The sequence below is a fragment of the Pleurodeles waltl genome, chromosome 12 (genome assembly GCF_031143425.1).
Source record: "Pleurodeles waltl isolate 20211129_DDA chromosome 12, aPleWal1.hap1.20221129, whole genome shotgun sequence".
Lineage (NCBI taxonomy): Eukaryota > Metazoa > Chordata > Amphibia > Caudata > Salamandridae > Pleurodeles > Pleurodeles waltl.
This window is the reverse complement of record NC_090451.1, coordinates 69468463-69485243: the sequence shown is the minus strand read 5'-3', so window position 1 is coordinate 69485243 and position 16781 is coordinate 69468463. Positions and strand designations below refer to the sequence as shown.

General features: G+C 46.9%; 1 protein-coding gene across 2 annotated transcripts in view; it reads right to left on the bottom strand.

The window, feature by feature from the left end:
• Window positions 1-16355, bottom strand: part of MFSD12 (major facilitator superfamily domain containing 12) — a 51088-nt gene extending 34733 nt beyond the window's left edge. For both annotated transcript variants that reach the window (XM_069216413.1, XM_069216412.1), the window contains exons 1-4: window positions 15610-16355; window positions 5863-6073; window positions 2296-2428; window positions 947-1144 (exon numbers count right to left, since the gene is read on the bottom strand). In XM_069216413.1, coding sequence (XP_069072514.1) covers window positions 947-1144; window positions 2296-2428; window positions 5863-6073; window positions 15610-15874 — 807 coding nt within the window. In that variant the 5' untranslated portion in view covers window positions 15875-16355. The remainder of the gene's footprint in view (window positions 1-946; window positions 1145-2295; window positions 2429-5862; window positions 6074-15609) is intronic.
• Between the last annotated feature and the right edge of the window lie 426 nt (window positions 16356-16781).

Sequence of the window (16781 nt, the reverse complement as noted above, 5' to 3'; positions counted from 1 at the left end):
AAATGCCCAGCATGTAGGGATTAAACATATGAACGCTCACGAAAAATTAACTTCCTCAATAAACCAAGATCTCAAGCACAGGAACTCTTCTCCGTGTTCACGCCCACGCTAGATTTGCACTGGGTTTGGGTGTGACAGTGCAGTCAGGAAACCATGTTTGAGGGTATATAGACAGGCTTGCCTGGAAAAAAGATGTTTACGGAACTTTTTGGGTTTACTTCAACTCAGTATACTCTTATGTTTTAACTCATAAAAATGTGACTTTCCATTTTGGTTTTAAAATAAATTGTACAATATTTAGCCTTGTTCCTCTCACTTCAACATAGGAGCCGCATGCATAACCTAGCTACTAAGAAAGGTTCTTAGTGACTTTTTAGTTTACCCGAAGGAGAGCAACCTGAAATGGACACAGCTAAAAGAGACTCAGTTCTCCAAAAGGGGTATGGAGGAGGAAATACCTCCTATTTCACAATTCACCCCAAAAAAGACAGATTGGCAGTAGTCATCGACTGGACATTCTAGATGTGGACAGGCTCTGTAAATGGAAAGCCATGTAAGGTTACCGTCCCTGCCAGCGCACATACCATTGGGTCAGAACTGACAAAGCTCAAAAGTACTGCATGGAAAATGGGGGGCAAAAAAAAAAAACGCAAAAGAGAATGAAACGGTGCAGTGAACAATGAAGGGGCACACAAAGCATGTGTAAGTATTACAAAATGCTCCCTAAGAACTGCTCTCAACTCTAAGGGACACAGCAGTCAAACCATTTCGGTTTCATTCGGTGAACTGTAAATAAGGATGGAAAAAGAAAGCAATGTGCGGATACAAAAATAGCCCATTCCCAACCTGGAATAAACACGAGGATGAGACTCCCCATAAGGTGAATTGGTTATCCCCTATTGAGGGGTGAAGAAAGTACATACAGGTGATGTAATAAATTGCTCACCTGATAGAAAGAAGGTTCCCTCAGCCAGTCTTTCCAGAGGAGGAGGAGATGAGCAGAGTTCCTTTCCTTCTTTATCTGCTCGGGCATGTGCTCCTCGGGCTCCGGGATCGGAGCATAGTCTCTCTTCTTCTCTTTCGTTCCAATATGGAACAACAACGAAAACAATGCACCCAGTCCCACCACGAGGAAGGCCAGGTTCTGAAACCAGAAAAGCACATAGTCAACGAGGACAGTGAGCTCTGAAATTAGACAGACAGCCCCTCTGTGGTCACATAGTGAGCCCATAACCAGGCAAGAAACAGATCACAAAAGGGGAAAAGTCCTCTGAAGGGAGACATCAAAAGGATCACTGAGGGACATGGAGTCTGTGCCCAACATCGTCTCGCCCTTGTCTTATTTCACTGAAACAGACATAAAGAGAATCACAAAGGTCACACTGAGCCTGAACCCACACAAGGACCAGATAACGCAGGCCACAGTAAATTCCAAAATCAGACATCCACAGTATCACTGGGGGCTCAGGGATCTGAATCCACTCAAGGAACAGACCACGTGGGGCTCTAAAGGCAGACATGGACAGGGATACAATGAGAAAAAACTAAACAATGTCAGAGTCACGGAGGGACGGTCTAATATGAATGAGACACAGCATCACTCTGGGCACAGTGAGCTTTGAAACCAGACAAGGAGAGTATCAAGTAGGGACCAGTGAGCTTTGAAGCTACACCTGGACTTATCCATGAAGGTCACATCAAGAACAGAAACCAGATAAAAGAATGGCGCTAAGGGACAGTGAGCCCCAAAACTAGCATGGACAGGACAGAGTGCAAAATCATACTAATGCACGGTCGGGGGAGGGGGGGGGGGGTTGGGGGCAGTAAGCTCTGAAACTAGGATACGAAGGACACAGTAAACTTGTCCTTCTTGCCCACCCTCCCTCAATCAATCAGTGGTGACCCTGTGGTGGTGTAGTAGCGGCCTCTAGGAAATTAGGCGAGTTCCCCAATATGATGCTGAATCTGAAAGGTTGGTGGAGCCCTGGCAAATTTAGTCATGTGTCAGTCATATATAATGAAATCTACACTGCTCAGAATGAGGAGGCTTTTGGTCTATTTATTTATTGAGGCCTCAAGAACCGTGCCCACACTAGACTGGCACCGTGAGTTGGTAGTGTCATGCACAGGTGCCCCATTTTGGAAGCAGACCTGCTCATGCCACAATGTAACATTTTAGAACTAGTTTTCAATTAGGAGTTCCTGTCCCCTTGCTAACTATGATCTTGGATAAAAAACAAAAACAAAAAAAACACTTTCCATCTCTGAAATGAAACAAGTAGAAATACAGCTCACCCTAAAGATGGGCACATCCTCTCTGCCCAGGTGTTTAGACTGAGGCAGGTCTTCATCCTGCCCCACCTGGAAGTGCAGGAGCACCCATGCCACTGCATAGACAGTGATATTGGCAACGACGGTGAAGGCGTACCTAAGCAAAAAGAAAAAACATCATGGCATAGGTCTAAGTGAGGTGGAGGAAAGTGAGGCATTGAGTCACTTATGGGAGAAGTAATCACCTTACTGTCCATAATAGGGGGTTCCAGATCCCTTTGAAACAAACACATGCACATAATCTTTTTCAGACGCCACATCAAGTTCTGTTCATCACCTCCTGGTTCAGTTAAGGGCACAGCCTGCTTTAATCTTACAGTAGTGCCTTAAACATCCAATTATTCAAGATGTGCCTGGGCTGACATCACCCGAAGGTTCCACTCCATCATGTTCCATCCTTCCATTTACATGTCCTAATGGCCTTTGACTCACCCTCAGTATAAACAACTATGTTGCCACAGTTGCCACCTTACCTCTGGCTCCAGTTTGCATTATAATTGTAACTGGGTTTTAAGCGGACTCTCTCTTCCAGTTGCAGTTGTGCAGTAGGAACATGTTAAGTATCTGCCAATGTAACACAGAGATTAGGGACTTGTGCTCTACACCAGACTGTGGTCTGGTAGATGCACTGGCTGAGATGGAATGTGTCTTTGCACAGGATATCAAGAGGCAAAAAAGTGGAGGCACTTAAGACTATGCTGAGTGGGCAAAGCAGGGACAAATAAAAATACCTACAGAGAAAGGGGAAACTATGGTGAAATCCAGGGTAGTAGGAGATGGGGCTGCAGGCTGTGACCCATAAGAAAACTATAGACTGGGCTTATCTTGCTTAATGTTCTTAAAATCGACATTCTTCTTAAAAATAAATAAACCATAAAAAGGGAGTCGGGACTCAGTAGTTCTTGATCGTGCTCAGAACCATGGGTGTGTGATTAAAATGCCCATTAATAGGGGCCTTCCTTTAACAAATTCATCACTGAACAGCACCAAATATCTCATCGGGGAAAGCACGGATAAATACAATTCTGATCCTGGGGACAGTCAAAGCATGTTCAGTCACTTGACTGGACTGCGACTTTGATCTTGAACTAATTAAGTGTAAAAGGGGGTTGTTGCCACCTCCTGTACCTAAGCTACTTCAGGGGTTAACAGCGATGCTCGGGGACAAGCTGTTGATCGGTTAAAGCTCAATAAGTCAATTCACATTTGGTCACTGCAGCCTTTCCTGATCGATTTCTCTGACAAGAAAATACAGTTTGTTTTATCCACTGAGGGAATAAAAGGAAAGACTGATGCACCCACACTCTTAACACCAAACAGCATCCTTAAGAGTGCCATCAAGAAATCTCAAATCAGTGAAATGCACAGCACTTTTCAATAATAAATTGAACTGGTGGTACGTTTGAAGAATATACTGCAAGGACACATCTGTCATTACAACCAAAACCAGACGTGGGCCTTCATAGGAGACATGGTTAGCGTGGGGGGGGCGGACAACACATGAAAAACGAGAAGAGAGCGACACTGTACTTTCTGGCACAACTTGGGATTACGCAAAGAAGGAAAGATCACACTACGCCTGCCTTGTGCGGTGGCCCAAAGGGGTGAGGCGATTAAATATCCAGAATGCACAAATCAGCCACACCTCCTATCAATACGTGCTGTTCCACAACCCAGATCAGCCTGCATGTAGATCATGCATGTAAAGTCTAGTGGTAAGAGACATAAAAATCCAAACTGCAGACAGGCATGACTCAAAGGGTGGACCCCACTGAGTTTACACATACTCATGCATCAAATACAGCATGACATTCAGACTTCATCACACGTATAACATTTGAAAAAGTACCCCACATTAAGACAAGAAGCATAGGCTTAGGGTGCCCAGCAATAGACGAAGTGTTGCTGCTCGCAACAAGGACGTATACATCTGCCAATGTGACAGATGGACTTCCCACACAAGAACTAGAATTTGTTTAGGGTAGAAAGGTGTAGGGAGAGAGGGCAGTGATGGGATTTGACACACCTTAAAATACCTGTACCTATATTTATCCAGCAGAGGAGAACATATTCTGAGCAAGGGTGGTCCGGAAACATGTTTGAGGAGTCAATACTTGTCATTGGGGCGTAGTAGTAACATAGTGAGCTCTTTGTAGGTTGGGGATAATAAATTGGCTTAACTGCGTCCAGTATTTATAAAGGGTGCATCAAAATTTCAACAGCCTTTAGTAAGAAGCTGAGAATATTGCAGAAGTATGAGAATGAAGACAGAAATTAAGATGCAGCGTAGTATTTACAGTACTACTAGCAATGGTCAACAAGACCAGCTTTGGGGGTCTTAGACCTTTTCTGCAATCAATGTCCACTGATCCATAAAAGGTCAGACCAAAGTACTTTAGAGTAACCTGAGAAGCCTCTGCCTTCTAGCAGCAATAGCAGTTACAGGATGCCGCCTTTGCATAAGTTCCTTCTGTGATCACAATCTAGGACGGTGACTGGTGTGACAGAGAACTGTGAAGCAAAGATAACAATTTCTGACACTCCAGGCAACGAACATGTGACAAGTTTTATTTATCTGATTGACTGCTAGACCGAAACAACTGAACGCTTACGATAGGCTCTTATCCCACATTCACTGCAAAACTGGGTGGGTGCATACAGAAGTGTGTGCAGAAGTGTGTGCAGTATTAGTGTGAGGGAAACTGACTGTACAGAGACAGACATACATTTCTAAAAGGTGAACATTCCATGATCCAGAAGAGCCCTCCAGTGCTATGGCTTTGGAAGCCCCTCATCAGAAGCAGAAGGGACCGTGAACCAGAGCATGGAACTAGGCCACAAAACAAACAGATGTAGCAGTGAGCCTCTAGCAGACTGCAGTGACTGACAACATTCTGAAGGACTGAAACAATTGCATCCACCCCGCCTGCTCAGGAAATATTGAGAAACATCTCAACCGTAGAATGTCAGTCGCTGTACAGAGCACCCGATACGGCACCTGGCTGTTCCAACTTTCCCTGAAGCACCCTTGGGAACAGACTACTGTTCTAGAGGGAGGCTCTGAGGCGCAAACTTAGTCCAAGTGTGGCTCAGAAAGCAGACATGGGCTAAGGGACTTCCTCAATTTTCTTGGCACCCGTTGAAGTAAGGATGGTGGCTCACAAGATCGCAATATTTCTGTGCTATCCTTCCTGTTCCTTCCACGTCCTCACTGGACAACATTCCTCTGTCCCCCACCGTCCCCCCCCCCCCCAAAAAACAACCCTGGGATCACTCTGCCGCCCCTCCCACCCCATCAAATTCCCATGTACCTCAATGAAATTTAAAGCAATGGCAATATAAGAAGCAGTACTCAAAATTTCTCATTTTTGTGCAGGGGTAGCTACACTGTGCGGCATACTTCATAATGCACACAACCTCTGACTAAGGACTAGGAACAAACTGCATTAAAAAGGACAATCTGACCCTGGCAGAAAGGTTAGAAGAAAACTAGTGACAGAGGACAAGCAAAAGCCTTTCATGCTATCTTACCTGAATGCGGTCAGCTCCACCTTCTCGTGTTCGTTCTTCGCCAGTTCCGGAATAAGGGACAGGTGGGAGATCTGCGTGGCTGCCCAGCCAAACTGGAAGATTACAATGAAAGGGGCAAAATAAACTAATGCTGCCCACTGCGGGGTATTCGCGGTGCAGGCCAGGCAAGGGTTAAAGATGAAAGGGAATGAAAAGATCACACTGATGGTTCCTGAAAAGGAAAAAAACAAAATCAGGAGGCAGCTGTTTATATTTTCAAAAGTTTATGTGCAGAGGAAGGACAAGAGCCTTAGACATCTAAACACCAAAGGGAACAAACGAAAACAATGTGGATGATATCTTCCATGCCACATCATTGAGGCCACACCAGTACATGCACATCACTTGCATCAGCAGAGGAGAGTGTGCCATATAGATCGCTACAAACACAGCAGCCACACCTAACAACATTTATACAAATCGTCAGTTTAAGACAGCAAATATGCTGCATCCTACATCAATCTACCCTGATATGACGGAAATTCTAGGCATACAAAAATAAAATAATCTATTTATGGTAACAGCACTGTGAGGCGAACAGTCAATTTCTAAGCAACAGAAATTGAACTAGCAGGGTCTTCACGGTGTTCATGGAAACAATAAATACAAATATGAATCCTGAGCAAGAGGTGAAAGGCAATGGCCAGGACGCAGGCAGCCAGCCAAAGAGCCAAATGGCTCAAGGACAAAACAGAACATGGGGAAATGAGTTGGGGAAACATTACTGTAGTGACACACAAGTGAGAGAGAGGAAAGAAACACAAAAAGAAAAGGAAAATAAAAGAAGACCAATCATGAAAAAAGAAAAATTTTAAAATAAGAGAAGGAAAAAAATTAAACTGATTCAAAACAGGTAAAGCTGAAGAAAATATAAAAATGGCAAGACGAAGAGGGAAAGCGACAGAAAAGCCAGGGTGGGAAAGCAACAAACAGAAGAGAAAGACAGAAGTGCAGGGTTGCTGGTTCTGTTAATAAGTTGATCCTTTATCACTCCCTCATACATGGACATAACCATAACACACAGCTAAAATGTATATTCTGCACACATCTAGCACACCTTGCTTTTACTGAGAGAGCTGGCCCATTCGTTGTCACTTTATAATACATTTAAGTGGCAGGCAACCACCTCAGTGCTCTTCAGCTCTCTCACTATTGGGCCTCGTCAGAATCTGGATATACCACAACCCGCAAGTGAAAACCCCTAGGAGTTCATCTAGAGTCCACCTTCTACACTCAGTGACACAGTTATCATCGGATTAGCTCTCTCTGTTTTAGGGAAGGTCCACCTATTTTCACCAATGCCATGGGGCTACCACAGCAATACATTCTATGCGAGCCTGTCTCATGGCAAGGTTTGCAAGTTGAGGAAGAGCAGTCACAACACCACCGAGATAGATGCACAGCTCAGGTCCTCTGCCAGATCGACTGGCCTCTTGGAAAAGTGCACATCACTTAAACCTGCGGTCTGTGGGTCCACCCTTGTGCATCAGAGGGACACGACTAGATTGAATGATTGAATGAAACATCTACTGCAGAGAGGCCCCATGGACAAGTGCATTTTGGTTTTATGAGCCACAACAGGTTACCAAACTGCAAAAACCTGGAAATGTTTGCTCAAATATTGCGGGGGCAGAGGGTGCAAATGTATTCCCTTAAATTAAGAAGTTATAATATTTCTCCGTTCAATTGGGTTGTCAATTCACATCCCCTTTCAATTGTTGTGACTTGTGATGTACTCTCAATTTTGCGCTGTTTAGTGTTTAGACAAGTCCCAGGCCGAAGGCATTTCTAAATTTAGAAGAATCAGTATGGGGACGACTAAGTCATTTCTCTGAAGACTTTTTCTAATTTGATAGCGACAGTCAATCTTAAACATGTCCTAATTAACAGGGGCAAAGCCATTTTCTCAAGGAAACTGGAAGCAAACCTTAAATATTCATCGTTGGAGGAAAAAGGATTTACACAATCAATTTCTGAACAAATATTTTGGTATCTTTTTCCTTCTCATTACAGACATCGGAAACTTTAGCGTTCCCAATGGCTAGTAATCGCATTTTGGTCCCAGATCAGGGCAGTGTTGAAGACCCACCAGAATTAGGTAATTTCTCGTTAGACTGGTGCCTTTACTTACACTAAGGAGGAGACTCAATTCGGTTAGATTTAGATGCCCACATACATGCCAATATATGGGAAAAGGAAAGAGGGCGATCTTAAAAAAAAATAAAAAAAATAAGGAAGAATTTATTTTCTCCATTAAGTTTCAATGAATTGAACACAATTTTAAAGGGGGAGACTGCTCAAATAAAAACATTTTAGCTTAAAATGAAGGAGATGACAGCCTGAATCAGGTGAGTTGGCATTAATGTAGCCAGATTAGTGGATGGTTTCCACCTCCAAAACCCACCCCACAGGAAGGCCTGCTTCTACAAACCACACAACTGGAACGTCTACCTTCTGAAAAGGTCACACCAGTGGAATGGTCAGCAACCCAAAAAGCCACACAGGGCAGGGGGGTGTTGTGGGGGAGGGGGGTGGTTCTGCCTCACAAATAGTATACAGGATAGTCTGCCTCTCAAAAAGGCGAAACTGGGGAGCTGATCTGCCACTCAAAAGGCCACATCAGTGGGAACGTCTGCTTCTCCAAAAGGCCACATCAGTGGGACCGTCTGCTTCTCTAAAAGCCACACCAGTGGTAACAGTCTGCCTCTCCAATAACCACACCAGTGGGAGCAGTCTGCCTCTCCAATAGCCACACCAGCGGCAGCAGTCTCCCTCTCCAATAGCCACTCCAATAGCCTCTCCAATAGCCACACCAGTGGGGGACGCCTGCCTCTCCAATAGCCACACCAGTGGGGGACGCCTGCCTCTCCAATAGCCACACCAGTGGGGGACGCCTGCCTCTCCAATAGCCACACCAGTGGGGGACGCCTGCCTCTCCAATAGCCACACCAGTGGGGGACGCCTGCCTCTCCAAAAGCCACACCAGTGGGGGACGCCTGCCTCTCCAAAAGCCACACCAGTGGGGGACGCCTGCCTCTCCAAAAGCCACACCAGTGGGGGACGCCTGCCTCTCCAAAAGCCACACCAGTGGGACGCCTGCTGTAGGAAAGTACCATCTTGCCTGGCATGTTACCCCCATATTTCACTGAATATATGTTGTTTTAGTGTATGTATCACTGGGACCCTGCCAGCCAGGGCCCCAGTGCTCATAAGTGTGCCCTGTATGTGTTCCCTGTGTGATGACTAACTGTCTCACAGAGGCTCTGCTAATCAGAACCTCAGTGGTTATGCTCTCTCTTTACTTTCTAAATTGTCACTAACAGGCTAGTGACCAATTTCACCAATTCACATTGGCATACTGGAACACCCTTATAATTCCCTAGTATATGGTACTGAGGTACCCAGGGTATTGGGGTTCCAGAAGATCCCTATGGGCTGCAGCATTTCTTTTGCCACCCATAGGGAGCTCTGACAATTCTTACACAGGCATGCCACTGCAACCTGAGTGAAATAACGTCCACATTATTTCACAGCCATTTACCACTGCACTTAAGTAAGTTATAAGTCACCTATATGTCTAACCTTCACCTGGTGAAGGTTGGGTGCTTAGTTACTTAGTGTGTGGGCACCCTGGCACTAGCCAAGGTGCCCCCAACATCGTTCAGGGCAAATTCCCCGGACTTTGTGAGTGCGGGGACACCATTTCACGCGTGCACTATACATAAGTCACTACCTATGTATAGCGTCACAATGTTAACTCCGAACATGGCCATGTAACATGTCTAAGATCATGGAATTGTCACCCCCAATGCCATTCTGGCATTGGGGAGACAATTCCATTATCCCCCCCGAGTCTCTAGCACAGACCCGGGTACTGCCAAACTTCCTTTCCCGGGGTTTCACTGCAGCTGCTGCCAACCCCTCAGACAGGTTTCTGCCCTCCTGGGGTCCAGCCAGGCTTGGCCCAGGAAGGCAGAACAAAGGACTTCCTCAGAGAGAGTGTGTTACACCCGCTCCCTTTGGAAAAAGGTGTCAGGGCTGGGGAGGAGTAGCCTCCCCCAGCCTCTGGAAATGCTTTGATGGGCACAGATGGTGCCCATCTCTGCATAAGCCAGTCTACACCGGTTCAGGGATCCCCCAGCCCTGCTCTGGCGCACAAATGGACAAAGGAAAGGGGAGTGACCACTCCCCTGACCTGCACCTCCCGGGGGGGGGGAAGGGGGGTGCCCAGAGCTCCTCCAGTGTGCTCCAGACCTCTGCCATCTTGGAAACAGAGGTGCTGCTGGCACACTGGACTGCTCTGAGTGGCCAGTGCCAGCAGGTGAAGTCAGAGACTCCTTCTGATAGGCTCTTACCTGTGTTGGTAGCATAACCTCCTTCCTAGGTAGCCAAACCTCCTTTTCTGGCTATTTAGGGTCTCTGCTTTGGGGAATTCTTTAGATAACGAATGCAAGAGCTCATCAGAGTTCCTCTGCATCTCTCTCTTCACCTTCTGCCAAAGGATCGACCACTGACTGCTCAGGACGCCTGCAAAACCGCAACAAAGTAGCCAAAGACGACTACTGCAACCTTGTATGGCTTCTCCTGCTGCTTTCTCGCCTATTTCCTGGTGGTGCATGCTCTGGGGGTAGCCTGCCTCCTTCTTGCACCAGGAGCTCTGAAGAAATCTCCCGTGGGACGACGGAATTTCCCCCCTGCAACCGCAGGCAACAACAGACTGCATCACGGGTCCTACGGGTCCCCTCTCAGCACGACGAGCGTGGCCCCTGGAACTCAGCAACTCTATCCAAGTGACTCCCACAGTCCAGTGACTCTTCAGTCCAAGTTTGGTGGAGGTAAGTCCTTGCCTCCCCACGCTAGACTGCATTGCTGGGTACCGCGTGATTTGCAGCTGCTCCGGCTCCTGTGCACTCTTCCAGGATTTCCTTCGTGCACAGCCAAGACTGGGTCCCCGACACTAACCTGCAGTGCACAACCTTCTGAGTTGTCCTCCGGTGTCGTGGGGCTCCCTTTTGTGTCTTCGGGTGGACTCTGGTTCACTCCTCTTCCAAGTGCCTGTTCCGGTACTTCTGCGGGTGCTGCCTGCTTCTGTGAGGGCTCCCTGACTTGCTGGCCGCCCCCTCTGTCTCCTCATCCAAGTGGCGACATCCTGGTCCCTCCTGGGCCACAGCAGCATCCAAAAACCCTAACCACGATCCTTGCAGCTAGCAAGGCTTGTTTGCGGTCTTTCTGCGTGGGAACACCTCTGCAAGCTTCTTCACGACGTTGGACATCCATCCTCCAAAGGGGAAGTTTCTAGCCCTCTTAGTTCTTGCAGAATCCACAGCTTCTACCATCCGGTGGCATCTTCTTTGCATCCTCAGCTGGCATTTCCTGGGCATCTGCCCACTCTCGACTTTGTCGCGACTCTTGGATTTGGTCCCCTTTTTCCACAGGTACTCTCGTCTGGAAATCCACTTTGGTTGTATTGCTGGTGTTGGTCTTCCTTGCAGAATTCCCCTATCATGACTTCTGTGCTCTCTGGGGAATATAGGTTCCCTTTACACCTACTTTTCAGGGTCTTGGGGTGGGCTATTTTTCTAACCCTCACTGTTTTCTTACAGCCACAGCGACCCTCTACAAGCTCACATAGGTTTGGGGTCCATTCGTGGTTCGCATTCCACTTTTGGAGTATATGGTTTGTGTTACCCATATACCTATGGTCTCCTATTGCAATCTACTGTAACTTTACAATGCTTGCATTACTTCCTTTTGCTATTACTGCATATTTTTGGTATTGTGTACATATATCTTGTGTATATTTGGCATTCTCATACTGAGGGTACTCATTGAGATACTTTTGGCATATTGTCATAAAAATAAAGTACCTTTATTTTTAGTATATCTGTGTATTGTGTTTTCTTATGATATTGTGCATATGACACCAGTGGTATAGTAGGAGCTTTGCATGTCTCCTAGTTCAGCCTAAGCTGCTCTGCTATAGCTACGTTCTATCAGCCTAAGCTGCTAGAAACACCTCTTCTACACTAATAAGGGATATCTGGACCTGGTACAGAGTGTAAGTACCTCTTGGTACCCACTACAAGCCAGGCCAGCCTCCTACACCTGCCTCTCCAAAAAATACCTCTATTAGAACAGGTGGCGCCTACTAAAGCTGGATTGGTGTACGCTCTTGCGAAGCTCATGCCAGTGACAATTTGCCCATCTAAAAGCCACATCAGTAGGATGGTCACCACATTAAAAGTCACATCAATGAGATCCAGTGGCTCTACAAAATCTAAGTCAATAGGAGAGTAGCTCTGCTCAAAATCTGCACTCAATGAGTACGCCTGTCTGAAAGCTCTACCGATGGGATGGTAAGCTCCTCTTAAAGCTCCACTATAGGGTCTCTGTGCCCCATCCATGATTAACATGGCTGAAACACGTTGCCAAGATTGTCACTGGCAGGCTGTTCTGCAAGTGATTCTGTATGTACAGTCTTCGCTATTAGACTCAAATTCATGCTTTCAATGAGTCACCAAGAAACTTCTGCTCTTTCGACATCACAGTAAAGTAATAATCACATGGATGGTGACTTTGAGCGATACTGGATCATGGGACTTCTTATTTATGGTGTCACTATCTTTAAAACAGGTTTCTTTTCATATTTGATGTTTTTCGTGGGTGCTTTGCCTACGAGGCCAGACGCTTAAAGAAAATAGAGTCAACGAAAGCAGAACGTGTGGTAAAAACAGGATGGGGACTTTCAGAATGTACCAAAAAGAGGAAATAAGTAATAGCGCATGGTCTTGTCTGCCAGTCGTGATGGGTGCCTCGACACAGCGTAATGAAGCCACATCAACACTCCTGGTAATGGTGGGCAAAGGAATGCCACTTAATTTGCTTGGTAGCACCAATTCTAGGTTGGGTAACAGTAAAGGGTTTAACAACATGCCAGTTAGGTGTCTGTTATGAAGGAACGAAAATCACCAGTGACTATGGCAGGCAAGTGGCATGAAAAAACAAAACACACAGCAAGAACAAGGGAAAAACATTGAGCAAATCAAAGCCTGGTTTAGAGTTTGGTGGTGCGAGTACTTCACGGCAATGTCATTGAGCCACACTGAAGTTCTGCCCAACACATTTAGGGTTGGGTGGAACTGAAGTATGCCAGTGACAGATAATACATCATATGCCACTGACATAATCCCCTGACGGCCCCACGCATTGTATCCTAAGCACAACAAAACCATGCCCTGGCCTAAAAATGCAAGCATGTCACATTTCACTGCACCCTGCAGATAACCCAGTACACAGCATCAAAGGGGCATTATTGCAGCATAATGCATGCAGCGGTGATACTAACTCACCACACTGCATGGATCCTAAAACACACAACATTCGAGGGACACTCCCCCCAGCTGAGTACACTCAAACGAATTAACCAGCATGTGAACAGCACTGAATGGTAACAGGTGTCACTGAAACAAACTGCTGCCAGATACAAAGCCACAAAAGCATGAAGTCCTCTTCATTATAACCAGGTGATTCACAGAGGTCCCCAGTATTAAAGCTGGTTTGACTTCTGGGTTGTGTTCAGATTCTGCCTCAAACCCTATGGAAAGGTGTTGCCTTTCTCAAGCAGCAATTTACTACAGATAGATCAATGGAGCTACTCTACGTATTGTGCATTAATTTCCAACACATCTGAGTCCTTAGGGGAAAAAAAAGGTTTGCAAACCATTAATCTATCTCTGGACAGCGCTATGATACCTAGGGTCACATTCGTGAACTAAAACGGCATGAATAAACATGGCTTCTAATCCCCTCTGGATCCCTCCAGCCAACCGTCAGGAGTCTTTGGTTTCAAATCCCCGCCCTGGCAGACATCTCCCAGCAGCCTCTCTGCGTCCCGGGGACAGGATAGCTTAACCCTAACCAGCATTTCTCGGGCTCACCACTGCATGTCTGTACACGTAACAGCGCTCACGTGCTGGCTGCATTCAGTTGCAGGGACAAAGGTCGCTAGGACATGGGTCATTTAAGCTGGACATCCTCCCACTGTCCAACCCTCCATGCACCACAACTGAGGTGCTATTAAAATGACTGAGCGCATCGGCCCGTGTCTCCAGTGTTGATAATCTACTAATCTTAACAGCGAACGCGATGGCCCCCCTAACCAGGCTCCTGAGCATTTATGTTTTCTTTTCTTTTTTCTCCCAGTTGATTAAGACGCGAACTCTCCCCTAAGGTATTTGATAGGGTGACCAGACTTCCCGGATTTCCCGGACAGTCCCAGTTTTTAGAGGACTGACCCGATGCTTCTCCTAATATCAAATAAAATGCCCCGGTTTTTGGGACAAAGGTCATAATATTAAATAAATGTCCCGGTTTTTGGGACAAAGGTCATAATATTAAATAAATGTCCCGGTTTTTGGGTCAAAGGTCAGATCATCTAAGGAAGCATAAGAGGCTTACAAAGTATTTTATCTGTTACTGTCAGGCAACACAGTCCCCTATCTGCTCCGAGCAGAGAGAGGAGTTTGGAGCAGAGAGAGGTGGGTGGGGGCGGGGTGGAATGTTAGGCCATAGCTAATTTTACAGATATAGTCGCGCGCGTGCGTGTACACATTCACAAAGCTAAGCAAAAAACAGGGGACAGGCTAGATATAAAAGTGAGTAATGTCTTTAGTCCTTCTTTTATGTCTGACCTGGCCCGGTTTTTGCTCCTCAAAATCTGGTCACCCTAGTAATTGATCGCTTTACATGAATTTACAGTAGGTCACGTTCATTCTTTTCCAGACTCGAAGAGATTGCGCTAGTTGTTCAGAATCACAAGATCTTGAGCAGATGCCGAGACTCGACTCGGGTCCGCCAATTTTAAAGTGGCAGCCCTGGCCGTACGCCAAACCCTCTTTTTTAAGTGTATACATGCTTTCCGTCCGTCTAGAAAGTCAGATCTAAATGGAACACCTGTAGGTAATTTCCGAAATGTAAAACAGCTGCAGTAAACATGCGAAATGCCCCAAATTTCGAAGAAACGAAGAATTATGTGCCGCCCGTTCGGAGTTTCACTGCTTATGGCTATGCTAATGTTTAATAGCTTGTATCGAAGTGTTCCCTGTTAAGGTAAAGGAGAGAAACCTGAGACGTCCAAGGTCACACAATGTGGTCATGTGGGCAAACCGGGATTACAGTAACTGGCATCATGGTTTTACAGGCAACTAATTAATCGCACGCTCATCACTGCGTCACACTTAACGGAAAACTGATGCTTATGACCATTATTATGGCATCCCGAACTGTCTCTTTGTAAAATCTGCCCCTTTGCTCAGGCATTCTGGTTATGTTACCGTTTATAACAAGCGGCTGCTTGCAATACCACAAAGCATACTATGTGCGTACACACATACGATAAAGCGTAGAATCGTAGCAAGGTTTGCCGGATTACTCAATGTCAGAATGACACAATGCTTCCAGCTCTGATTTTTCATCATGAAATCAGCAGATTCTTCGAACTAAGTCATGTGAAACAACGCGTTTTAAAAGGATGACCCACTACCGGAGTGCTCGTGTCACGCCTAACCTGGGGCATCATCAGACCTCTCAGCTACTCACACCAGAATTGATAAAGAGCGACATACCTGAAGGAAAATCCGAGATTTCTTAAACACTTTCAATTAACAATGAAACAAACACCCAACCCAAAGATCGAAATGACAGACTTACCGACCAGGTGCCAGGATTTCCTACGGCTGTACCAGCGGCACCCGGGGGAGCTGTCCGCCTCGTAGCCCACGAGAGGGGTGCAGATGCCGTCGGCCACCTGGCCCAGGAGGAGCAGGACCCCCGCGTAGGTGGTGCTAAAGCCCAGCACCGAGTGGTAGTAGAGCAGAAAGTAGGTGAACCACATGGAAGCGCACAGGTCGTTCAAGAAGTGCCCGGTGGAGTAACTCAGCCGCTGCCGGAGCGGCATGGAGCTCTGTTCCACCATGGCTCGGTCTCTACCACCTGGGGGGGCTGTCACACCAACTGGAAGGTGATCATATGAGGTGCACTAACAGGAAGGGTCGCAGGCTTCCAACACTTCTTCCAACCCTTTTTAATTTGTACTCATTATAAAGTGCCCCTCCTTCACACATGCCAGCCCCCCAGAGCCTGGCTCACCCCTCGTTTATCCGGATCATAAACATCCGCCCGGCTCTGCTCTCCTTTCCACTCTAACCCAAACAGCCCCAATACGCCGAGGCGATGAAAAAAATCTGGTTTTAAACTGACCGACCACCTGCAGGGCGGTACTAGTAGAGCCTCTGTTGCTGTTCTTCTCGGCAAGCCCTTCGATTGGTTAGAAGGACGGCCCGCCCCGAAAAACACGGCCCTCCCCATCCCCAGAGAAACACCAGCCGCCCACGCACCGGAAAGGAGCGTCCCGTTACTGGGAAGAGACCAGCGTCAACGCTGGACCGGAAGTGACTGCCAGCTGGACCGGAAGGCGCGCACCAGCAGCACCAGAGCCGGACGTCTGCTCCGAGACTCTCCTCGCGACCGTCTGTGACGAAGGCGGCGCGCGCTCAATGAAACACGGGTACATTCGGGCACTGGCACGAGGGGCCCAACAGGGACTGGCGCCCGCGGGGTTCTAACCATTCGAGATCCCCTGTATTTCCATGCATCCCGGAAGCGGAGGGGAGGCGTAAAAGCATGCATTGCTGTACTTTTATGCCTCCTCTCAGAGGTAGAACAGAGCGCTGGAATGGTTTAAGGTCCCGGGATGGCAGTGTATGGGTGTGTCTCTTTACATAAAAATTCCCTCATTTCCTGCTGAACGGCGGCCAGCTGCACTTTTCCCAGGTTTCATCACGTGCGGTCTTGTGATCTCTGAGTCACAGGTTGTGTACACT